Genomic DNA, 26151 nt, shown 5'->3' with positions numbered 1-26151 from the left:
AGAGGACTGGTAATGAGATATTTGTATTACCAGAAATTCTGCTTTGATGATACAGAGGCCAGTTATCCCTGACATCCTGTGGTTATCAACTAGTCCTCTACACAACAGTGGTTCCCATCCTTTTTTGTTTGATATATATATATTGATAAATCATTCCACGTTCCCCCTGCTAATTGCAAGAGTAACCTCTGGGGTACATGTGCCCCTCTGCTTTACAGTGTGTAAAGCCAACTGGTGCACAACTGCCTTCCCTCGGAAATTTGTTGTTTCCTCCACATAGATCAGTGAGCCAAGAAGTTGCAGGCCTGGCTCAACGCAGTCTCTCTCCTGTCCTTCCTTCCTGTTGTCCTCTATCATTCCTGGTGATGGCTGATGTAAGGCAACTTATACCGTCTCACTCTGTGACTCAGCTGATTTGACAGTGAGGGTTTCAGTGAGAGGATGTGGCTATCTCTTATTGTCGAATGCACTGCTGACGAATGCATTATTTTGTGTGAGCTGCATGTTTCTCTTCTGTCTTTTATTAAATTCCTTTAATTTTTTTTCCACTCTAATATTTGTATATTTCTCAGTACAGCAGCTGTCCATCACTGCTTCATTGTCTGACTCAAGCCCATATTTTTAAGCAGCTTGTAAATGTGAGTGCCTGAAACGCATTTCACTTTACAGACATTAGCCCGCTGAGAGACTTGCTGATTAGCATTACTAATCGTGCTGAAAGGGAACCATTGTGTGAGACCATAAGAATTGGTTTAGCTGTCCAACAAGTGTTCTCTAACTTTGGGCTCTGACATCTAGACCAGCTGGACCAGCAGCTGCCACCTGCCTAATATTGCCTCACTGTTCTGGACTCACATGGCACAGAGAGCAGGCAGTGCTGGAGTGTGTTAGTGTGCAACTCTTTCTGTCTCTGTCTCTCTCTCTCTCTCTCTGTCTCTCAGCTCTTATTTTAATTTTTTATGCAGTATGTTCTCATACAATCTCAACAAATTCTCTCTGGTTCTTGTCACTGAGCTGCTGTTAAGGTGTCATACATGGGGAGTTTGGCAGAAGAAGCCAGTTCACATTTTGCGGATGACTATTTTTCCATGGGTCCATTAGGCTTCTGAAAGCCCTGTCAACCACTGTGATATTAGATTTTGATAAATAAAACATGTTGCTGTGACTTATGGTATCGTTCTGTCATTAGCATCTCAGTGTGGTGAACTCACTTTGAACGGTTGCTCATTTTTGATAAATGCTGAAACAAACAATTATGTCATAATGTAACGTGTAACGTAGAATACAGAAAATTGAGATCAACACATTGCTATCAGAGCTATCTAATAACCAGTTACAGTTACTGTATCAAATATGTGATATTTACATTAAAATAAAGTTAAATCTTTGTTTTTCCCCAGTTACCTCCATTATTGTTCTGTAATCTGCACTGTGTGATCTTTTCTTTTGAATTAACCTTCTTTTTAACCTTGACCTGAAACTTTTGCCTCTGTTCATCTTACACTAATTCTTTGCAAAAAGAAAATGTAAAAATAATGTGGGTGATAAAAAGATCATCAGGCAATGAAAAAAAGGAAAATGAATGGACACCGTTCCAGTCTTAAAACTGATTTTCTGCTCTGCTGTCTGATACTACTGTAGCTCCTTTTAGTCTCGCTGTCGACAGTTCCATTGAAACAACATCTAACAATAACTTTTTCCACTGGTTAAGAGGGACAGAGTGTGGCGGTTACCACATAAGTGCCAACATCACTCTTTTGAGCAGCACACCATTCCTAACGTAAATGTTTTTACTTTGAAGTTAGAGTTAATATATCATCCTTAAGGGAGATTTTTTTTGTACATCAAGTGATATTTTTTAGGAAGTGGTTTAGTAATCCAAAAAAAAAAAAAAATCACAAGATTTGACCATGAGGGAACTCTCATTTCTGTAATATCACATCATGGATGTGGTAGCTGTACGTGATGCAGTCTGCAGTATGAACAAGATTTGTATGTGATAATAGCTTTGGCAGTTTAAAGAGACATTGGACAGTGTGTTTTTTTATTTTCAAGTGCATTCCTCAGCAGATAGCAGAATTTATGTTCATGTCTCTCTCGCCTTGAACCTGATTTAATGATGGTGACTGTCGAGTAGAGACTTGACACTTCTCCATTTTCGCAGAAGAGATGAAGTGTTTACACTAACATGAGAGCACCTCGAACATAAGATACAATTTAAGAGAATTTATGTCGTGTTTTATTCTGGAGTAGTTCTCGAACTGAAGTGGCCGATACTTCTGTGGGACAGTCATTTCTGCCCCAGCAGAAATTCTCAGTCCCATTCTTTTGTTTCATCTTACAGTAAAGTCCGCATTTATACTATTGATTTAAACATACTACTACTTACAGGTCACACCTGGGGATATTCTATATGTTTTTTTATTTTCAACAGCCCCAAGTCCTCAACCTCAAGCCTCATCGTTGCTACTGAAGGTGTAAATCTTTAGAAACAGGTCACAAATATTCTTCCATTTTTAAAAAAGGCTAAATAATTTCCTAAAACAGCTTTATTTTTTTTATTTTGAAAAAGATTATCAGATAGAAGTAAATACTGGATATGGAATCGACTCAAAATCCACATTTTTCACTTTTATTATAAAAAAGAAAATGGCAAACATGATGGGTTTTTAATGGTTTTTGGAGAACAATGGAAGTACATGAAACAGAGAAATAAGCCAACTCAGGCTCTGGCTGCACAGACAACACTTGTTTGTTGGATTAATTTGTTGTTTTGGTCTTTTCATGGGATTTGTTGGCAATAAGAAAAATGTAAAATATCACCAGACTGTGTTAGTGATTAACACTTTCACTGACAACAGGAAATTAAGTCAGTGGGTTGATTCGGTACTATCCAATCAGTGGGTGTTTAGGGTTTTTCAACTAACAAAGCCAAACATATTTATATTTATTATTAATTTATTTTTCATGTTTTGAAAATAAAAACTACTATGTACAAGTACAGACATTTCATTAAGCTATAGAACTTGGTTTCATTGTTCTGATTCCTGTGCCGCTGTCTGAATGAGTCGGCGTGCTGTGTTTGTGTTCTGTCATGGATCAACAAATCTTTTCCTGCTTATTTGCAATTTAGTTTTTCTCCGTTGGCTAATCACTCAGAGAGTGAACAAAGCATATTTTAATGAGTTTTATTTCGTCCATTTGTTTCTTCTCTACAAGGATAAACATAACCCCAATGTGTTCCTATTTGTAATGTGTGTATTTTGAAATGTGTTTACTGACCATATGTGCGTGTGTGTCTGTGTGTTCCAGTTTTCTGCTGGTGTTCAGCTGCTTGGTGTTGTCTGTGTTCTCCACCATCCCCGACCACCACAAGTTTGCCAACCAAGGCCTCTTCATCCTGGTAAGAACCCACCCCCCCACCTCCCGCGCTCTCTCTCTCTTTTTCCTTCTCTTTCTCACACACAAACACACACATCGACTACTGAAGCATCCTTATTCATACACACCATCTCACTTGCTGCAGTGTGTCCATATGTGCCTGCGCGCATGTTGTTTTGTTTGCTGGTGGAGGCAGAGACAGCCATGTAAGCGAGTGGGAGGATTCAGGTGTTGTTGACTGCGCAGGAAATCACAGGCATGATCCACTAATCCTAACAGCTATCCCATAATCGCTCCTCTTCCTCTGTGCTCAAGCTGCTTTAGTGAAAAGTAATGGACACTCGCTTTCTCCTTCCTTAACCTGACTCGTCCTTTCTCAACCCCCTCTTCCCCTCTCTCGTCCCACCTTTACGTGTTATTTAATGGTTTGATTGACTTTCACATTCTCTCCGTTCACTCGTTCGATCAATCACCCAGGCATTAGCAGGCAATCAGCCATTAGTGGGCTTTACTTACACAAACACTCGCTCTAATGACAGATTGGTTCAGTGCACCTTAAACTGCCCGTACAGTCCAAAAACCTGGGAGGAAGAAAGACAAGATAGAGAGAAGACAGACAGGGTGGTGTGTTAATCTTCAATTATATAAAAATTACATATGCATTTAAGTCCTGAATATTTAGTTCTTGTTTTGTAACATTTCAGCCTTTCTTTTACCATCAAGCTCAATTAAAATTATGTCATGACATTTAAAATATATCACGCTGCCTGTGTGAAGAATAAACACATAGTTTTCAGAGTTTCTAACGGAGAGAAATTGGGAGTGGTTGCCTGCAGAGGGACAGCCATGTGATAGAATAAATAAAGTCTGGGAAATCTGACTTTCCAACTTCATAGTTCATCACACACAACATACTTTTTGTGCTGCCACATTCACATAATCCTTTTCACAACAGTGATGTTTGCTTATTATTATTATTTTGTCCTCCTTGTTTCATAGGCCTTGTTGTTCAGTGTTTGATTCTGAGGTTTCACATAGTAGTGTACCATCCTCTCTCCCATTCAACACTTTTCTTTTGGGAAATTGATACATGTGCACGGTCTGTCAAACACTTGGCTCACTTGACTGGAGCATCTCACTGACCTGTCTCTCTCTCTCTTTGTGCGTGTGTGTGTTTGGTTTGTAGGAGTTTGTGATGATTGTGGTGTTTGGGTTGGAGTACTTCATCAGGATCTGGGCGGCTGGTTGTTGCTGCAGATACCGTGGATGGCAGGGACGGCTGAGATTTGCCAGAAAGCCCTTCTGTGTCATAGGTCAGTGTGTGCGTGTTTGTGTGGACAGCACTCAAACCCTCCTCAAAAGTGCTGCGTGCATCCATGTGAAAATTCTGAAGTCATGTTTTCCTCATCTCTACTCTATGTCTCTGTGGATTGAACTCCTTCCCTGCAGACTTCATAGTGTTCGTGGCATCGCTGGCAGTGATCGCTGCAGGTACGCAGGGTAACATCTTTGCCACCTCGGCCCTGAGGAGCATGCGCTTCCTGCAGATTTTGCGTATGGTTCGAATGGACCGACGGGGAGGCACCTGGAAGCTACTGGGCTCAGTGGTTTACGCTCACAGCAAGGTGGGAGAGAGCCTGCTAAAGATCGTCCTCTTCTCACACATGTTCTTCTACAAAACTCACTTTCTCTGGTTTATGTTTGAGAATGATTTAAATCTATAGACATTGGTTAGTTGCGCAGACACTGACATTGAAAAGTATACTAGTGCATGGTGGTCATATACAGCATTGTGAATTATTACAAGCACTTGAAGGAGGCTGGGGCCTGTTAATACAAGGCTGGTGATGATGGTCATGAAAGTTACTAATGGGATGAAGAACTGAATAACTCTGAATGTTGAGGAATAAGTGGCGAGTCCACTGATGACCAGCTGTTCATTACTTTCACTCCCCTAAAACACCAAACTTTATCTGCTCATGTTTGGCAATCAGTTGTTAATATTTGCGCTGACTCAAACACCTGACACCCACCGGTCGGCTGCAGAGCACTGTTAGACGGTGGTGATGAAGACGAACTGATGCATCAGCTGTCTAAGCAGAACTGTAAAGTGGAAGCCAAGTCAAAGTGGAAGCCAAATGTGATGATGATGGGAATTTAAGCAATAAGGATGATAGTGGCACGTTAATGAGAGGAGGGATTCTCATGGTAAAGATGCTGTTGTTGCTGCTGACAGGCGTGATTGATGCTTCCTCTTTGTCTCACTCTCTCAGGAGTTGATTACAGCCTGGTACATAGGTTTCCTGGTCCTGATCTTTGCCTCCTTCCTCGTCTACCTGGCAGAGAAAGACATCAACTCAGATTTCAACACCTATGCAGACTCCCTCTGGTGGGGGACTGTGAGTACTGCATAACGCACACACACTCTCACAGGCTCTAGCCATGGAAATATGATGTAGCTGGTGTGACCAATGCAAAGTGTCAGTACCCCATGCAATTAGCATTTTGTTAAACCTATCATATTGTGCGTGTGTATTTCTTCACCTCCTCCCAGATTACTCTGACTACTATTGGCTATGGTGATAAGACCCCTCGTACCTGGCAAGGACGGCTCCTGGCTGCAGGCTTTGCTCTTCTGGGAGTCTCCTTCTTCGCTCTGCCTGCTGTAAGCCTCCTGTGTTTTTTACTCACATCTTTGTTAGACTGGCTCCTCTTTGTTTGGTCAGAGCTGCGTTCTGGACTTTAAATTTGACCTCTGACCCCCAGGGAATTCTGGGCTCAGGCTTTGCCTTGAAGGTGCAGGAGCAGCACCGGCAGAAGCACTTTGAGAAGAGGAGGATGCCTGCTGCCAACCTGATACAAGTAATGGCCACAGTCATTATGTCTTTATGTAATAAGGTGTTTTAATAAATTCATACTCAGGTGGAGAGTCAGGTGGGATGTTAACTGTCAGTTTGTGTTTCCGTTTCTGTTTTGTGTGTTTGTGGCTTTGTTTAGGCTGCATGGCGTCTCTACTCTACAGATGCCAAACACTCCTATCTAACAGCTACATGGTACTTCTATGACAGCATGTTGCCTTCGTTCAGGTAGGCGCTCCCAGCGGTCTACATGTTTGGCTCTGTCTGGGTTCAACCATCAGAAAACTGTGGCTGCCTTTGGTCATTCGTTTGAAGTGTAATAAAATGCAGACAGAGATTTGAGAGTTGCATCACAAAATAGTGAATTGTGAAAACTAGTTTGTTTTGCTTCAGCTCATACATTCATATCAGTATGAACAAAACACAGATCATTTATCCATGAAAAAACATTTTCAGTGGTGGTTTTAATAAAAAGCAGTAGTGTTGATTTCTGGATTACATTTTTTAAAATCATTCTATATTATTTTAAATTAAACTTTGGCCCTTTGAAATGCCTATGCCACCACTATTCAATTACATTTTCAATCCTTTTGTTCTACACAGTGGTTTCTTACATTTATGTATTAATTAGACTAATTTTTTATTTGCTTAAAAGGAAGGGAAACATGAGAAACATGCATCTGTTACACATTAACATCAAGTCAAAATGTTCATTTTGCAACATCTAAACGTTTTATTTATTTATTTATTTATTTATTTATTTAAAGTTTTCACATATCTTATTTCTCTCAAGTATCCCTCTTCTTTTGAGCGTTTGGACCATTGATTTGGCCTTTTTGTGAGTTGTTCATCATTTGTTGTTTTTTGTTTATTTGTCATGTGCTTTTTTTGTTTTGTTTTGTTTGTTTATTTGTGCACGTGGGGTGTCAGAGAACTGACGCTACTGTTCAGTCACCTCCAGCGACAGCGTAACACCAAGAAGGTTCTTCACAACTCCTACCACACGCTGCTGTCTGGGCTGCGGCCCTACAGCTCCCCCTACCTGTCGGGGGACAGGTACGCACACCGCCACCACTCACAGCCTCACAGTACACCAAGACAGGTGGCGAAAAGTCTACCTACACTCATGCTCACTCACAGCAGGGACATTCAGAAGAACACATTCAGCAGGTGTACACACAAACAAAATCAAGCCTGACTGCTTCCGGAGCTTTGTGCATGGACGTGTTGTGTGTTTAACAATGTTTCACTAACATCTGATCTGAGACCACTGTGTTACAGGACCCCCTGCTTCTCTGCATCTTTGTCTGCTAAGCTCATACTCTTGCCATCTCTACCGCCTCCCACTGTTCACTCACCGGTTTCCTCTTCCTGTCTTCCTCTTTCTTTCCCTTTGTTTCCATTGTGTCTTTTCCATGCCATCCATCCTCCATCATTCATCTGTTCTCAGGAAGGCAGACGTTCCCTGCAGGTTTGTCCTTCAAGTCATGAGCTGTGCTTGTTGATTTGAGGATATTTTCGCATTTAGGATGAATTTGCTGCATCAGATTTATAACTTTGTTAGCATAAATCTTTAACAAGCGCCAAGACAATAAAGGGCTGATTATGTGAATGTTAAATGTCAGACTTGTGCATGCATTAGAAGAGAGAAACACATTGGTGTATCTGAATAATACAAGTTTTGCTGGTAGCAATGTCTGCGATCTGAAGAGCTGCTCTTACACCATGATGATTAATGGGCCGTCTTGATGAATATACTCAGGTGAAACATTGCCCACTACCGTTGCATGATCCCCCACCCACTGACCAAACCCACCTCCTCACTCCTCACTGAGTGTGTCTCCATACTCCAAAACTGCCTCTCAAAAGTATATTTTACAGCTTTAGGAAACAAGAGCACGAAAGGAAAGGGGTTTTTGGACTGTTGAGATGTCACACCTCACCCTGCCACCTCACCCTCTCTCTACGGTTTTTCCTTTGCTTACCTTTTATCCTCACGGGTTCACCATGTGCCCAGGTTGTGTCCCAGAACTTCTCGTCCTCCTTCACGGCCCCCTCCTTCCACTCCTCTCTTCCCCTCACCCTCTCTCCCTCTGCCTTGTGTGTCTCCCCAGTCAACTCCTTTCTAAAAAGCGGGGTCTCTTCCGGATTCACGCTGGCCGCAAGCAGAGGTATCCTGGCAACGAGCCTGTGCACGGGGCACGCTAAAACGTCACCAATCAATAACACCACTCTTACCTCTCCTATAGCGCACACATCCAACTCACTTTGCCTGAAACACTCAAGAATTTGTGGGCTGGTGCATTGGCTCGCTAAAAGTTCCTTATTACTTTAAAAAAAACAAAAACAAAAAACTCACAGTTTGTGACTTTCAGAAAGGAGAATTAGCTCAGTTAAGACAACGTGTAGTGGCAGATGCCTTGCAATTGATATTATTTTCAACAACTATTACCAATTAAAAACCATTAAAAACCTTAAATAGACACTATAATCTGGTCCACAAATGCTTGAGTGAATCCTTCACTGTCAAGACATGTTGTGTTCTGTTTTACCAAGAGGATGTCTCTCCAGCCCGGTCTTTATTGTTGGTGCTGGAGAAACTAGCACTGATTTTGGTTGCTTTGGCTTGAAGGTCATGATAAACCATGTGTTGAAAACACGACAGAAGTCCTTGATGGTTTATGACTATGACAAGTTGGATACCTGTGTTTTCCTTTCATCGAACGTCTCTGATGAAACAAGGAACATAAATATTCACCAAAAATAAGCAACAACCTTTCACAAATTGAAATTGTTGAAGTTGAGGGAATCTCCCTGCTCTAGACTTGCTTCATGTTTTCAATTCAGTTGTTTGGTTCATGTACTGTCTCTTCTTGAAGAGAGGGTTTAAATGATTCAGCATGCTTTTCCACTTCATCGTACTCATGTGAGCCTCTCTAACAAATCAGTACCTCTGTGCTGTATTTTTAAAAGGTTTTTGAGAGCAAGAATGCTTCTGTTTGCATGCGATATTCTTTTAATGTTTTGGAAAGATTCAGTGAAATTTATGGTCCTGAATGCATCCAAATCATTTATTTCCTTTCCCAACAGCATGCAAAAGGTCTTCCACTCTATCTTTCCCATTTCCTCCAGTCTACCTGAAACATTTCAGCTTGCTCGTACGAAGTGCTGTTTCCGCTAACATCCCTTAACTATTTAAATTTTAATTTAAATGGCTTGCCATAACACACACACAACAAAGAGTATATCATCGTAAACATGTAGGAGTGAACGAACGGGCTGGAATTGCTCTGCGGTGCATGACGTTTGCATCGCCTCTTGGATCTGTGACAGTGTGTAACATGAAAGTGGCTGCAGAGAAGGAGTGGTCTCCAGAGCATGCTATAACAGTGATGCTATTACCAGTCAATCTGTGGGAGAAAATGGCCACCAAATAGCTTTTCTCCTGTAAATAGATGACCTCACCTACTGGCTTGCCTTGGTTTGCAGTGACTGTTATGGAGTACTTAATGAGACACCTTTTGTACTGCTGTGCTTTGAAGCCAATATTTTGATGCTTATTCACTCTGCTGAAGGGATTAAGGAAGTGTATCTTGGTCTGACAGTAGGTGGAACATTTTCCGCCATCCCAGCACTACTGGAAGTCTTGAATCAGGTTTCAATCTGATTTTGCTGAATCAGGTGCTATGATAAGCACATTAAATAAGCAAATCCTTGAGGCAGAATCAGTTTTTAGCTATATTGAGTGGTCCCTCTGGTCGAATTGCCTCCATGATAAGTGAACTAGTCCGTCCTTAATGGAGACTAAATGTAAATGTCTGTTTGTGTCCCTGTTTTGTCTGTCTGTTGAGTCTCTGTGAAGACTGTTATAAAAAAAAAAAAAAAAAATCAGAGGCCATGTTTTTTGTGTTACCTCACTTTTACTAACAAACTTTTTTCTAACAAGCTCAGGCTGCGCTTCTGCTGCTTCCCTAAACTCCCGGGATTACAAAGTTAAGCTTTCCATAAAGGTCAAAGGCATGGACATTGAGATCATTGAACGAAACCCAGTGCCTGTCATGATCCGAAAGGAATACTTTGCTTACAGATGTCTGACTATTTTATCTTCACTGTCAGCAGTAAAATGGGCTTCCGGGATAGGATCAGAATGAACAATTCCCGATCATCCCAAACCATTCGGAACAAGGCGTCACCGCTGCCCCCGGGCTCCGGTGTCCGACGCTCTCCCAGCCAGGAGAACGTCCCCGAGGCCACCAGCCCGGGGAAAGTCCAGAAGAGCTGGAGCTTTAATGACCGCACACGCTTCCGCACCTCGCTTCGCCTCAAACCGCGACCTCCTGCTGATGGTGGGCAACATACACACTTTTCATTAACGCCCACAAGAATCTTTTCTGCATAACAGTGTCTCTTAATATCTTCCTTCTACCTTGATCCAGTGGAGGGTGTTGGGGAGGACAGTGTTGAAGACAAACCCTATTGTGACGTGGCAATGGAGGAGGTAATCCCAGCAGTGAAGACACTTATACGAGCTGTCAGGTGAGTCCTGCCATCAACACTATATTAGTCACACCTACAGTGGAATCTATTTATTCTTCTAGAAGAACTGTACCCATATAGAAGTCCTGTTATAACTAATGATCCTACCCATTCTCTTCATCCTTGTACTGAAACACAAGAAAATTATTTCCACTACAACCTTTTCACCACCACAAGTAATTACATACAAAATATATATAAGCAGCCTTTTTTGGGTGTACAGATTTATGTAATTATGCTCCATAATCCTTTTGAAATTAAACAAAAATAATTAAAGATTTTCTGCTGTCTGAAAAGGTCTGGTCCTTAAAACCACAGTTTTGCCCTGACAAATCAAATACAACAAAGCCACCTCAGAATGTGGACCATTAAAGAGATAAACTGTGTTCAAGTTTAGCATTTACCTTTAGGACCTTTAGAGCAGTAAAATCTTGTATTTCTAGGAACTAGGCTCCACCTAACAACTCATCACAACCTTACAGAGCAAACTGGAGCTGCTGTGCTGCTGGTCAACGATGGAATAAGGTCACTTTGATCACACAAACAACCCATGCATGCGTATTCAGACGATGGGCACTTCTCATGGTATTTACAGCCTACATTAATAGGTGAACATGCTGCTCCCCCATTTAGGTGCTGGCGTGTGCGGATTCAGCTGACGGAGTAGAAATGTCCACTTAGGAGAGGTAACTGAGCCCTCCTGCCGGTAGGGTTAGTTCCCTCATGTGACCTTGTCGCTCAGCAAGCCCAGCTCATTCAGGCCGGTCATGTGTAAGGTGGCGTGATAGGGTTGCCTATTAGAGAGCACACACACACACACAAACACACTCAGGAATACCGTGCAGATGGAAGATCACAGTATAGTACGACTGTGCAGAGACGAGCCATATTATACAGTTCAGATTGGGACAACTGTAATAACAGTTGATTTAGTGCATTGATGCTGATTGCTGTCAGTGCGTCATCTCTTCCGGCTATTCATTGACTGTATGCTGTAATGTTACCGTAGCGCATCGGTGGCGGATGTCCTTACACAGTATGTGCTTAGACAGTTTAAATAAAGGGGCAGGTTCTTCTTCAGCTTTCGCTAATGAGGAAGAACAAAAATGCTGCATGTGTAAATAAGGTAGTTGCGCTCATAACACAAGGATGGTATGTGTGTATGTGATGAAATACTCTGTTGGCAAAACTATACCATGATTATAATGATTAGTAATTAATCATAATATGTACAGTGCAAAAATACACAACCTACTGTGTTTAGATGTATAGATATCCCACAGGATTACAATGATATAGACATACCTTCCCTCACCACACACACATTGAAAATTACACACACTCACAGAGGAATAGCGTAGAGTTTTTCACTGATGGTGGCAGAAAAAAAACTACAATTGCCAGCAAACATCTGGTGTTGGGGCCAGGCTGGTCTCCCTGGGGGATCTGATGAGAGTGGATTATAACGTCTCTCTCTTGCTCTCTCTCTCTTTGGTCCCACATGTCAGAGCCACAACCTCACAGCATTTATCATAGGTAGCGTGACGCTGTCTGTGTGGTTCCATACGCACTCTGTGAAGCTTTTGAATGAAGGGGAGAAGTGCGTGTAAAATATAGAACGTGTATCGGGGCAACTTTAGGGATGTTTCTATCAGTGTGTGTTTGGGTGACTGAAAGGCAAATTTGTAAAGATCTTTGGGTAAAAGCACATACAAATGCAGCTTATCAGTTTACACAAGTTTATAAAAACACCTAACACAAGTCAGGTGTTTGAACCAGGCGCTTTCTTACCACTTAAACTGAAGGTTTCTCTTTCACAGACATACAGCAGGTATATTTTCTGTTCCGGAGATGCAGCATGATATATTTTGTTTGATATTGTTAGGCCACTGATAGGGTATTATATGATCTCTCCTTGGATTTGCACTTGACTCAGCACATAGCTCTGACCTCAGCTGCTCTGTGCTGCAGACAATAGAAGAGAGGGAGTTCCTATAGTTGGTGCAGGTGTGTAAACAGCAGGTGCTTCACTTTGTTAATACACACACACATACACACTCATGCAGCATCTTAGTATGGTTCATGATTGATGTCTGTGAAACAGAGAATTTTGCAGCAGGCCTTAGTGCTGAGCCTTCACTTTAGAGAGATGCATGTGGTTAATCAGCGCCTGGCAGCCTGAATAAATGCGTATGGTGTTCTGCGTATGTATGGAGAGATGCGTAGAGGGAGCGAGAGGCGAAGAAGAGGATGGCAAAACAAGGAGTGATATATTTTTGTGCTCCCTCTACTGTGACTCCTCACACACACAAATCCAATACTGCACAAAATACAAAATTTCTGCACGTTTGCAGTCTCGGATGAAGTGCCTACTTTATTAAATAAATAGTTCGGACATGCTTACTATTTATAACCATTTCATCTTTTGTCATCATCATCAGTTTTTGTAGTGTTTCAGCTGTAATATTTTTAAACTCATATAATGTTTGCGCAGTACATTTCTCTGTAAGAATGACTGAACTTAGCAGGTAGGGAATCTTATCTGGTGGAGAATCACACTTGCCCCTGCAGTGACTCACCCTACTTGGCCCACCTAGGTTTCGTGTCAGCATAACAGTCATTTTTAAGTTACAGATAAAACCTTGCCATTGGAGACTATCAGGGATCCTCCTTTGCTGAATTGCAGAAATATTTAGCGTATAGCTATGCAAGCATTTTAGGGCACAGATGACATTTCCTGTCTCTCCAATCAGCACTGTGTTTTTACGTCTCCACTTCCTAACACTAGGAAGGTATAATATCTTTCAGTGAGCAGTGCCAACTGTACTGTACCACTGCCGGTGGTACAGTACAGTTTTCTAGTGGGGCAACTCTCAGACCTGACCATGTATTATGAAAGTCATTTCATCGTCCGAGAAAGAGAGTCAGCGTTTTGTAGAAACCCTCAGAGGAGCCAAATCAAAAGCCCCCACCTGTTTCCCCCAGCTTTTTCTTTTGCCTACACCTGAGACCCACCCTGGCAAAAAAAAAAAATCTGCATCTTCCTGCAAAATAAGAAAAGGCCGCTTACAAAAATATCCCAAACGCAGGAGTCATCAAGAAACAGGAGTGCTGCGTGAGGGGGAAGAGTGCGCTGACGGCTGCTATGGCACCAGCTGTAGACCACCACTCCTCCTCCTTTCGCTCCGCTTCTCCTTCGCTCGCACCTTCTCCTCTTCTTTGTTGCAGCAACGGTCACTACACAAAGCTGCGTGATGTTTGTTGCTGGTAAATGCAAGCGCTGCAGTACCTGTCAAAGGTTATAGTGGTTATTTCAGAAAATGACCCCTTTCACAAGTTCAGATTTCACTTGCTCCTGCTTAGCTCATGTGTGTGATTGTGTTACTGCAGTTTGTATATTTTTGTGTTTGTGTGCGTGTGGTTGTGTACACAGATATGTGTGTGTTTTGATGTTTTTTTCAAAACAGCTGAGCATTTCTGATCTTCCACTTCACAGACCTTTGATGTGATTTCTTTTCTTCCTGAACGGGGGGGTTATAATGGACTTAGTCATCTGGGTGTGAGAGATAGGATTTCCTTGTTAAAAAAAAAAAATCTCTGTCCTTGTTCTCCCTCCCCTCCTCACTTCTTCGTCTCTCCCAGCTTGACTTGTAGTGCAATCCATCACAGGGTGAGATGACAGCTTGAGTGTGTATATTTTGTCTTGCTTACATTTGGTCCAGTCCTTCTGCGGAGCCAGCATCTCTGAGCTGCCTATCATGTAAGTGATAAGGAGGGAATTGAAAGACCCACCCAGCACAGAAAGCCAGGCACCAGCCCACACACACACGCACACACACGCACACGCGCACGCGCACACGCACACGCACGCACACACACACACACACACACACACACACACACACACACACTTAAACTTTCTTCCACTCACTTCCCACTATATCTTGCACATCCTCCATTCCCTTCAGCATGACGTCCAACCAGAACGACTCTGGCAGAGGATGTTGTCAGTGATGTGTTCGGCGGGTACAGTAGTGCTGGGTCAACATTCCTCGGTGTGATTCCCCCGCAGTGAGATGTGGGTGGTGTTGATGAGCTGTGCGCTCTGGTGGAAGTGGGAGCAGCTGTGGTCCACCAGTGGCTCCAACATGACTGTCACACTGACAAAAGAGCAGAAACAGTGCGAAGCTCTGAGAGAGGTGTGTGTGTGTTATTTCTGTGTGGATTTGTGCTAATTGCTGAAACAGCAAGTACTGATAAGCAAATGTCTCTGGAAGATGTTGTCATCATCGCAATATCCACATGGTTTAGTAAGAGGGTTGCTCTGCTCTCATTATGGGGCTGTTTGTGAATGATAAGGTTACCCCGGCTGTAATTAATCTTATTCTCTTCTTATCGTTTGATAGCTGTCCTGCCCCTGCATTTTTCCAAAGGTTTACTACTGTAACGTCCATATACGCGGATGTGTGGTGTGAGGCTCTTTAAAGGTACCCACAGAGGAGCAATAACAGTGTGGGTTGTTTGTTTTTGACGCATGTGTAGGATCTTAAAGTTCCTTGTGGCCAAGAGGAAGTTTAAGGAGACGCTGCGTCCGTATGATGTGAAGGACGTCATAGAGCAGTACTCCGCTGGACACCTGGACATGCTGGGCCGCATCAAGAGTCTGCAGATGCGGTAGGTTTCAAGTATTTAAGCCCTGCTGGTCTGGGCTGGAGATAGAGGTTCCTTTGTGCAATCATGCCATGATCACAGGATCATAATTATTTTTGCACTTCTTGTACTTCTGCTTCTTTGAAAGATATTTTTTAGTTTTTTACTTTCTTCATTTTCTTCACAATTTCATGTTATGTCTGCACTGTAAATATGAAGGTTTTTATATTCACTGAATATAAAAACCTTGCCAAACCCTTAGCATTCACCCAGAGTCATTATAAATCATTATAAAGAGTATTGTAATGGTCATTATATTATAAATGGTTGTGTTTGTGGAAAAGCGTGGACCAGATAATTGGACGAGGAACTGTTCAGCCAGATAAGAAGGCACGCCCTGAGAAAGGAGAGAAGACGCCGCCAGAACTGGACCCACTGGATGAGCTAAGCATGATGGGACGTGTAGTCAAGGTGGAGAAACAGGTAACAGAGGAGCAGTTTGATTCATACAGCATTGTTGGAACTATATTTTCTGTGTAATCATTCAAATAAAAAATCTCAGTGGGTCACTTCAGCAGCTCCCGAGAGGCTTTGATAGTTAGACTCATGGCTGAGACTCATGGGATATGTTTTTTTTTTTTTAGATGCTAAGAAATAGTAAGTCGTTTAGCCCCAGTGTTATCATCCATGTTATCAGAAGTAGTGTTGAAAGAAACTCCCTGCAGAAAACCCAGCGCTAACTTACAGGAGCTTATGAAAGCTAGTCAGGATTTGATGATACAAGGAAAAATTTGCCCCTTGTGTATGTTTTTTTAGGTACAGTCCATAGAGAACAAGCTCGACCTCCTGCTCAATTTCTACTCCCAGTGCCTAAAGAAAGGCTCATCCCACTTTACCCTGACCTCCCTCCTGGACCCTGACCTGACATCTGACTACCACAGCCCCACGGACCAAAGAGACCTCTTCCCCTCTGCTAACACGCTCAACATCTCCGAAAGCGGCAACTTGGAATGACAGTGAGCTGAGCAGTCTGGGGATTTGTGTGTGTGTTATGGGGTGGGGGGCTGTTCGAACACTGACACAAACCCTTTACAGTGCGTCTTCCTTAGGCTGAGCCCTCACTCCGAGCACCCTGAACTACACATCTGTCTCAAATCTGCATCCTCGTCCACTTTGTTTAAATGTTTCCACAGCTGATACAGGCAGACACCACCAGATGGCTCCACCTCAGCCAAAGCTGCTCACCGGACACCCCTCTCAGCACCACTACATGAGATGGAGAGGACACACGATCAACTTTTACTTGACTACTGAACCACTTTCACCCACTCACCTCATGCTTTATATCTATGCCTACTTTGAAGCTACAACTGTAGATAATCAGACTCCGAGCTTTGAAGTTTTGTAAATCTTTGGAGAAATCTTGTCTCTTTTTCACCCCCATCCTCATTTCTGTTTTATCTTGGCTGCTTGAATCGACTGAGAGTTTTCTGACTCAGCTCACAGTTCTGCAAGTGCCATGTCAATCATTTGTTCAATACCTTAGCATCACAATTCTTGATACTGGTGATGAATGTATTGGGTACCACCTGAAAATTTTGCATTCGCACCACCAGAAAAACAAATAAATAACTAGAGGAGCTGTGGACACAAATAATCTGCTCCTTTGGACTTGGACGGGCAGCAAACTGGGCTGAGAGCCACCTCGCCAAAGCACAGAGCCTCCGCGGTACACCTTCCCACCCAGTTTTAAAAGTGTAAATCCTGCGTTAATCGCCCAAACTTTTCACATGAAAACAGAGCTGGAAGAATGTGTTGGAGTGACTGATGTGTACTGTAAACTGTTTGTTTTCCTTCTCTCAGAAGTTCTTTCTCCAACAAGCCCACTTGCAAAAAAAACCCCATTATTTCCTGTTTGGCTGGCATTCAAGTGTGGAAATTTTCACACTTATTTAGGATTTAATAGAGCCAAGATGTCCTTTCATGGGTCTGCAATCCTTCCTTTGCAGTGTTTGAAAGGCTGTTGTTCCTCTTTATGTGAATTTGTTTTTAACGTGCCCTTTAAAACTCTCTGTCTTGCAGCCCGCCCTCCAAACATGCATGTTCCTCAGATGAGTCCTGTAGATAAAACCTCATTCATCCTCAGACAGAATTTCAGCATTTATGTCACACTGTCTGCACTGCTCCTTACAGCTCACACCAAACCTCAGGTCAGGTTTAACCGTGTCAGCTGGTTCAGACGGTCAGTAAAACTTCACAACCTTTCTTTACAGGAGGATACCTCTCACTCTTACAGTCATCAGATGCTACATGCACTCGCAGAAACTTTTTGGCCAGTTTGGTGCAGTTTTAGTCAACGAAGAACCCGTAAGGCGTCCAGATCTAAAGCATGAATTCCAGGCCATTGTCCTCATGAATGCACGTGTCTTAGGAAATGGTTCCAGCCTTACAGCTTCACCACAAACAGGCAGTGTGCAGGGACGGGCTCCAGTCATCACTAGTAAGTGTTGCTGACTGTCCTTGCCAGTCGTCTTTACTCTCTTCTGTCTTTTTCTGGTTCTTTCTTGGAGATGTGTGATGCACGGGAAATGCTCCGTGCTCGTGGACAAAACTGGAGAGTGCATACAGGCACACACACACACAAACAATGAAAGCAATTTCTTTACTTAAAAACTCTGGCACTTGATGAATATGACACGTTTTTTGTCATGTATAACTTTATCATTTTGTTTTGATTTCTTTACTGTAATTATGTCCATGTGTTCGATTTTGTGTAACCGAAAACATCAAATTTCTATGTTGTTTTTTAAATGATTTTTTTCTTTTTTTTTTGGTTGTTAAAGTGAATGTAGGGTTTAAGTTAATATATTTAATTCAATTAGATATAATCTTTAAATAAATGTAGCATTTTTGTCATTTTAAATCATGGAGGACACAACTGTAACGACACTAGCCGATCAGGTTCACACGCGCACGTGACTCGCAGAGCTCATATGTATATTTTTTTAAATGTCATCAGATAATTGCTGCCAGTTTCAACTAGGAAAACATTCGTCAGACTGTATTTGGCCAGTGAAAACAGTTCTTCTGTCCCTGCAAGTGACTCATTTATTTGGTTCAGTCATGCCAGTTGACTCAGGTGCTCCACTTCTCCATTCAAGCCAGGCCTAGACTTCAAACAGTGAATGTACTTCATTGCTCGGCCTATTTAGATCTATTTATTTTAGATCTAATCTTCTTGCTGCCATGAGGGATAAAATGGCACTTCAGAGCTCGCTGTTGGCACCATAAAATCGTTGCTTTCATTTCATAGAGAAATGCTTGGTAGCTTTATTCTTTGGCCTAACTTTTAAACAGAGAAGCCTCATTAATAGAGGCACGGTTACACTGAACAGTACTGTCACGCCATTGTCACCTGGAATGTTGAGCTTCATGAAAATGTATGTGAGACCACTGTATTGCATGTTGTTGTTTGTAGTGGCCCCAGTATTAGAAAAAAAAATATTACGGATGTCTTCTGTAAAGTTTTGAGTCAAGACATGAAAGGAAATGACCTGTGCCTTCTATGTCCTCATTCTGTAACTGATATGGTGCGGCTTTCTATCTCAAACTGAAATATTAACGCTGCTTTGAAGACGACAGTGTTTCATATAAATATCACGTGTGGATACCCATCCTCTTTTTTGCAAAACGTTGACCTAACTAGAAACTATCAGAAAATTGTTATGAACAAATAGTTTTTAGGGATGTTAGTCTTTTATGACTGTTGCAACCTTTGGTATTTTCTGAGAATATTACTGTATATTCAGCATATCATTGTAACTCTGCCGGGACCTCCTCGCATCGACGCCCTTACTGTATTTTAAACGCCTGTCAGATCTGGAGGCTGGAGGCATGGACTCTTGTATCACCACAAGGAAACTCTGCAGGCTTGTCTCCTTTCGTAAGCATGTCACATAAATCAGAATGGCTTCCACACAACTACCTCTGAGGCCACTAGGGGGCGCTAGTCTAGGAAACCAAGTATGAGAAACAGTAACTGATTGTCTAACTGACTGAATGCTATGCATGACTCAATCTGCACGTTCTCTTTTCTCTTTTCACTCACTTGTTCTTCTTCATGACGTCCTCACCATCCATCGTTCACTGACTTGCTGCCATTTGACATTCCAGCTCGTTGCCCTTTAACGGCTCTTAGGTATCGGAACTGTTGTTCAAATGAAACACGAACTGATCAAAGCAATAAGCAAAATGCTGACCTAACAAAGTCTTCCAATTCCAATCGATGTAGCTACTGGTTGATGACATATGGCGCTTATCTTACTTTCTAATCTAATGCACACCTCTACAAAATGTGTATCTGCTGAGGATAAAATTAGCTCACTTGACTAACTTATTAATTTATTTGTTTCAATAAAGCTCTTTGGACTGTATGTTGATTTTTTCTCTCTTTAAACTGAACAATTGCAAATAACACTGTGGAATGTCTTCTGTTTACAGAATGATGGCATTCTATTGCAGGGGTTGAAATCAGATGGCAAAAAAAAAATAATCAGGTTTAATTAAAAATTGATGAATATACCAATTGACCTGATGTTTTTAAAATATTAAGAGTAAACAGGTGAGGAGCAGAATCAGGAGACATCCCGATCATATCTCATGTTCAAGTCTTTTATTGCCTTGTTGAATTTACTAACGTTTAGTTAGAGCAAGATTCTACCTGTCTAAACTATTATTAGTGGACAAAGGGAAACATCACCCATAGAGACAGGCACGGAGATGTTTTTTTTAAGGCTGGTTAAATTAATAGAACAAAATAATTATTCCCTCTCCTTTGTAAGTCCATCTGGGAATCTTACATTTTGCTCAGATTTCTCAGCCGTACAAGAGAAAAGTTAACTGACAGCAGTGTGAACCCTTTTGCTGAGCTACAGCTCTGAGCTGCTGTGTTTGTATATTCACTGTCAGCTTGTCCAGCAGGTGACTGACAGGTTCAGTTCAGGTAACAGAACCATTTCCTCACTGTCACAATGTGAAGTTTCCAACACCGTAGAAGTGGTGGAACAAAGTAACGTGTCGTTTGAAGGGGTCGACAATCAAATAGGCAAACGTCTGCTCCTCCTCTCGTCTCCCGGGGTAACATCGTCCTGACTCATCCTGTGAGGGATAAATAATAGTGTCTGTTGAAGCAGCAGCTACGGCCCTCACCTTATCTGAGGAGAAAACTCTTCACTGATTGCAGATTATCATTGATGGTTGTAAGACTTAAATTGAAAAATACTACTTGAGTTTAAATTTATAATGTAATGTATTCAAACAGAGCAATGCACTCATGATTATTTCCATTCTTAAAATGGTACAATGCTGCTCTATGCTGTTTGGCCAATTAGAGCTCAGATCCAATTAAAATATGTTCAAATGACCATAGTTATACATGAACAAAGCATTTAGTTTGAGACACTAGTTCTTCTTTAGTGTCTCAAACTAAATGCTTTGTTCGAGACACTAGTTCTTCTTTAGTGTTACAAAATTTATGACAAACAATCTTCTTTCATAAATACAGCTGAAAAAAAAACCACTCAGTAACTTACATGAGCACTGACATTAAGCACTGTGGAGACAACACTGATCTTCTTTGTGTCAGGATTCTTCTGAACACTACAGAATAAAGCATAAAATTTCAAGTTTAGTTTTATGAATTACTCACAAAAATATGCATGTATATATGAAGATACAGGGAAACGAAAACCGAAACTAAATTTTTGGACGCTAAGATGTCGGTTATGTCCAGATTGAGCTCACCTGATCAAATCCTTGTACACTTGCTTTGTGGTGCTGATGTATGGATCAATGGTGTCTTCATACTGACAGAGCTCCCCTCCAAGACACAGGTGCTTGAAAAGGCGAAACAGAAACTCTCCTCGCTCCTCTCTCCCAACCATGTAATAGTGCTCAGAGTCCTCTTCCTGCAGCATCTGGACAAACAGAGGAAGACATGCACTGACTCCATGTCAAAAAAAGATAACATGTAGACAAAACAGGCAGATGGATGAAAAATAAGGAGAGTCACCTGTCTGAGTTCATCATAGTCGGGGTACACATCATGAAAGCATTTAACTACATGTCCAGAGGGCCTCAGGATGCCGCAAGAATAGATTGGATCAAACAGCTCCATGGAGACTTTAGTGCACGGCACCACCTCCACATCGACAGCCACCACTGGCTTGTCTACAATACACACACACACACACACACACACACACAAACACACACAAAAGTCAAGAACATTCCACACAGTTCTGACTGTAAATATTGTGCAGCAGATGAGATCAATTTCCTATGATCAGTAATATTCAATTTCCTCTGATCAGTGATGAAAGGCTTTCTGGGAGAAGTTACATACCAAGAGGCACCCAGACTCCGGCCTCCATCTTTTTCAGACTGGATACCACATCAGGGTCTCTGAAGAAACACTGCGTATACAGAGTGACATCAAGAGCAATCAAATATGATTAAACACATGGAATAAGTTTTTATTAAAACAGACAACCTGTAATCGTTCTTCATGACACTGATGACCCAGTCCGGACTGAAAATGATTAAATCTGTTTTGGGCCTCAGAGACAAAGTAAATCATACAAAGTTAGAGCTGCAGCTATTTTCCTTATTGATTCAGCTGTCTTTCATTTTCATGATTAATCTATTATTAGTTTAGTTCAGTCCAAAACTCAAAGAAATTTAATAATTTATGACAAAGACAACAAGAAAAGTCTCACATTTAACAAGCTAAACCCAGCAAATGCTTTGCATTTTGCTTGAAAGAAGCTGAAACAATAAACTGATTGTCAAAATAGTTAATTTTCTTTTGCTTGACTAATCAATTAATCAACTAAATATTGCAGCTCTACAATTATTAATTACAATAAGAAAGAGAATGATTAAGCATCAGTTTCAGTTATCCAGTCTGTTCTATTTTAGTCAGTGCTTATTCACTATAATTTCAGACTGAGTAGTACCCTGTCTTACCAGTGCAAACTTTTCACTGTTATAAGGGTAAAAGTTCTGGTCAAAGCTGTAAGACTGAGCTGAAATCCTCCCCAGCATGGACCTGAAATTACCACATTACACACACACACACACACACACACACACACACACACACACACACACACACACACACACACACACACATTCATTAGAAGACAATGTACAGCTTGGAGCTCCAGTCAAGAGAAGATAACTTGTAAGATGAGTTTAAGTTTTCTGGTTAGCTACATTTCTTCACCATTTCATTAACAGTGTGGACGTGTCTTTGTCCTTTAGGAAAGAGAACTTCTTGGAGGGAAGAGGACTAAAAGAAAAAGGTTGCTCAAAAGCTGATTTCTCTCCTGCCATGTTTACTCCTTCTTCAGTTGTTGTTAGGCTGCGAAAAACCGCGAGCGCTCGCTCGTGTTCACTAACAAGTAGCAGGTCTGCTGGCGTTCGTCAAGGGCCAATCAGCGATAGGTGTGCTCACTGACAGCCAATGAGAGTCTGTCTTTTTCACTTGTTCCGGTTGCAAGAAACGACGACAAAGTGAGTAGTCTTTTCTTTTTTGTGTCACCTATCTCTGTTTCCTGTAGTGTTGCCTTGACAACGGACGCTGGCAACGTCTTCTCTTGCTACTAAAACTTTATTTAACAGTTTAATTTAACAGTTAACAGTTAACGCTAGGGAAAACATCGTTCATCATGTTTCTTTTAATTTAATCAATTGTACTGTTTTTTTAATTTAACTCTGTTAAATGTATTTACTTCATCAGAACCAACCAACTTGAGTAAACATTTACAGCCACCAGAGGGCAAACTTGTCGTGTTTTTGAACCACGCTCCCTTTGCTGCATGTGGGACTTTTTCTCTTTATTTTCTATCTTTATCCATCTTCCACCTCAGTGCGCATACATCACCATCTCCGTTGTGATCTTATTACTTTCTTGGATGCTTTTTTTTCTCATTATCTCTTCTGTTTCATGCAGGATGTAAGCAGGTAACTGCACATTCATGTGTATTAATTTGAACAATTTACCTGTGTGAATGTGATATACATGTATCTGATACCTGTTGATATATCTATGATGTTTCACATTTTGTTTCACATTTTGCCTCAGGTGCCAAGATGTTGTAAATTTTGTTCAATCAGGCCGGTACAGCTGAGCACTGGAAACTCAAAGGGCAAGGCCTTACATTTATAGATTTTTTTTTTTTCTTTTAACATCACATCCAAAGGGCACAGCATCTTCTGAAGCTTCTTACCAGTTAAGGATGATAGACCGCACATGCGTCTGTGCTTGTTCTTGTACATGTGTTTACTCTTGTACAGCCTACCTAGGGCTTTTTCCCCCTCCTTCCTCTATCTACAGATCCCTACAAATATTTTTATTCATCCTGGCTCAAATACTCATTTCATTCCCTCCATTCCCAACATTCCAGGATGGTCGAGGATGTGGGATCCTTTTGATCCACATTCCATTATAGGACGCCCAGACCCTGAAATTTCCCCATGAGGGGAACCATGAATATCCGGTGTGGCGACACCCTGAAGCCATGATAATATAACCGTGTTGTGTTGTCTCTTTAAATTTGTTGCTCTAGGTTTCAAAAAAGTGTGTGTATTCACAAACCTACATCTTCAGATAAGGCTAAGCCAGATTTATTACCATGATAAGTGTCTGGTTTCTACAGTTTAATAGGGATCATGAATGAAGTCACAATGCAACAGTTACCTTCAACTAACAGACAGCTGATATGATCACGCTCCTACTTAGTAATGGGTCATATTAGTAGATTGGACCATTTTGCAACTATATTGGATTGGACTGAATTATGTAGCTATATAACATGTACCTGTAAGGAGCATTAATGATGTTGCATCTTTTCATTTCAGATTTTAAAGTGTACTACCCTTTCTCTTCTGCCTGGCAAGACTATTATCATGAAATATGATACAAGGCAACTATTTTAGCATATTCAAAATACTGACGATAATTGGACTAATAGGTTGTATTGTATTTAAACGTTATATTCTCATAATGAAAGCAGATGAGTGTGAGATCATTTAGTATATCTAGTGACAAGCCCAATGCAAACCATGTATGTTGGAGGTCAAATCCAAAGAAGTGACTGAAGGATGAAGAAAATTGTGCAAAATTGATATTTTGACAGTTTCCAGCCTGGATATAACCTGACATTACTGAGTCAGGTCATCAAAATAAAATAGTGTATTGTCCATGTCTGCTGATTGCTGTGTAGTAATTGCACTTGATTCCTCTTCATTACATCCATCAGGCTCAAAACTGAATCTTGGCAGGCAGGAAGGTGGGGCAGGTGAGAAGATGTCACAGCAGAGGAATGCTGGGAGGTGATTGCTGTCTGCGATCATATCTTTCCTTGACAGTTACAAATTCATTCAAAAGAGCAGACGCTGAACTTTTTCCAGATGCTACGTAACATGGAAATTATAATGACGGCATGATCTCTGCTTCATGACATCCAGAGTAGTTTCTATTGAAAGTTTCTCCATGGACAAGGTGTAGAAGAATAAACTTGTGCAGGGCTATAGCTACCACTTTTTCCTCAAACTGTCTGATTATAAAATAATATAAACATAAGAAATGGGCAATTTGTTTTCCACATGGAGAGAATAATAAAGCTGCTGATACTGTTAAAAGCTTGAGTTAATCCCGAGTTTTAGCTATCTTAAGCAAAATTGCTCGGGTGAGGTCCTGGACTGAAACCTCTTTTCTTATCTCTGCATCATCTCACTCAGAGCAAGAGATTACTGCTGCAGATGTCTGTTCGCTAGATGGCTTTCAATACTTACCTGTGCCTTGGCAAGATGAACATCTCTTGAGCTGAGAAGCCCTGTGGCAGCGGAGCACTCTGGTTGGTAAGTGTGTTTCCAGGCCCAGTGAGTTTATCTGACCTGGGCTCTGTCAGTGTAGGCTGTGTTTCCTTTTCCTAAATGTCACTCAAATAATTTAGAAGCTTAACGTGGCTCCAGTTTGCAACATCCACACCGTCACAGGCCTCCAGGAGGACCATTTAATCCATGTCATCATCTCCACCATTGTCATCATCTTCATGTGGCCAAACTTTAGTGTCTGTTTTGATTTTTGGACCACATCTTCTCACCTCATCTTATATCACTTAAAATATAGCCAAAAAAAGTGCTGTGTTGCAGCCACTTTTGCAAAAGTCATTTCTTAACTTTCTCAAAGCTTAAAAATCCTCTTGAGTTGCTGCTTATTTTCATTTACACCTCCAGAAATGTATGAACTGTAGAGCAGAAATGTATGAACTTTTGTTTGACTTAAAGATAAACTGTACACACAGATGATAAATCGTCGCTATTGAGAAAGAGGGACTGAGTTGCGCAAAGAGTTGTGCCCAGACTTGGAGAACAATGCAAAAATCCTGCTGTGGCGTTTTGACAATGACTGAATCCGGATCTGAAATGTTTCCTAATGATGTCATGGTGAGAGTGAACTTTGTTACTGAGCTGTTTTTGTTCTGTTCAGGGTCGGGCAGCATGATATGAACCCCAAAGGGAGCTTGGTAATTCACAGTCACTCTGCACCCTTCTTCCGGGTTTGTATGGCATATTGTGATACTGTATATCAAAGTGGGTCCTGTGTTTATGGTTCACTTGGTGATGAGTTACAACAACAATATTTGTTTTTACAGACTGT

At 41.4% G+C, this 26151-nt stretch overlaps 2 protein-coding genes across 4 annotated transcripts in view; one reads left to right on the top strand and one right to left on the bottom strand.

The window, feature by feature from the left end:
• Positions 1-19858, top strand: part of LOC121192379 (potassium voltage-gated channel subfamily KQT member 4) — a 43952-nt gene extending 24094 nt beyond the window's left edge. The window contains exons 2-15 of one of the 3 annotated variants that reach the window (XM_041054044.1): positions 3313-3403; positions 4568-4694; positions 4831-5006; positions 5655-5780; positions 5936-6046; positions 6148-6243; positions 6379-6467; positions 7170-7295; positions 8354-8410; positions 10359-10585; positions 10676-10775; positions 15318-15449; positions 15770-15908; positions 16242-19858. In XM_041054044.1, the coding sequence (XP_040909978.1) occupies positions 3313-3403; positions 4568-4694; positions 4831-5006; positions 5655-5780; positions 5936-6046; positions 6148-6243; positions 6379-6467; positions 7170-7295; positions 8354-8410; positions 10359-10585; positions 10676-10775; positions 15318-15449; positions 15770-15908; positions 16242-16439 (1795 nt within the window). In that variant the 3' untranslated portion in view covers positions 16440-19858. Of the gene's footprint in view, positions 1-3312; positions 3404-4567; positions 4695-4830; positions 5007-5654; positions 5781-5935; positions 6047-6147; positions 6244-6378; positions 6468-7169; positions 7296-8353; positions 8411-10355; positions 10586-10675; positions 10776-15317; positions 15450-15769; positions 15909-16241 lie in introns of all 3 variants that reach the window. The other 2 variants (XM_041054046.1, XM_041054045.1) reach the window with 2 other exon arrangements.
• A 592-nt stretch (positions 19859-20450) lies between these two features.
• On the bottom strand, positions 20451-22841 carry cfap300 (cilia and flagella associated protein 300). Its single transcript, XM_041053831.1, has 7 exons — positions 22711-22841; positions 22452-22533; positions 21829-21898; positions 21496-21653; positions 21228-21400; positions 21017-21083; positions 20451-20582 (listed from the first exon to the last, which is right to left on the bottom strand). Exons 1-7 carry the CDS (start codon positions 22818-22820, stop codon positions 20451-20453), a joined length of 792 nt encoding a protein of 263 aa, XP_040909765.1. The 5' UTR covers positions 22821-22841.
• Positions 22842-26151: the final 3310 nt, after the last annotated feature.

This window comes from Toxotes jaculatrix, chromosome 13 (genome assembly GCF_017976425.1).
Source record: "Toxotes jaculatrix isolate fToxJac2 chromosome 13, fToxJac2.pri, whole genome shotgun sequence".
Classification (NCBI taxonomy): domain Eukaryota; kingdom Metazoa; phylum Chordata; class Actinopteri; family Toxotidae; genus Toxotes; species Toxotes jaculatrix.
The sequence above is the reverse complement of the archived record's forward strand: the minus strand, read 5'-3'. Positions and strand labels throughout refer to the sequence as shown.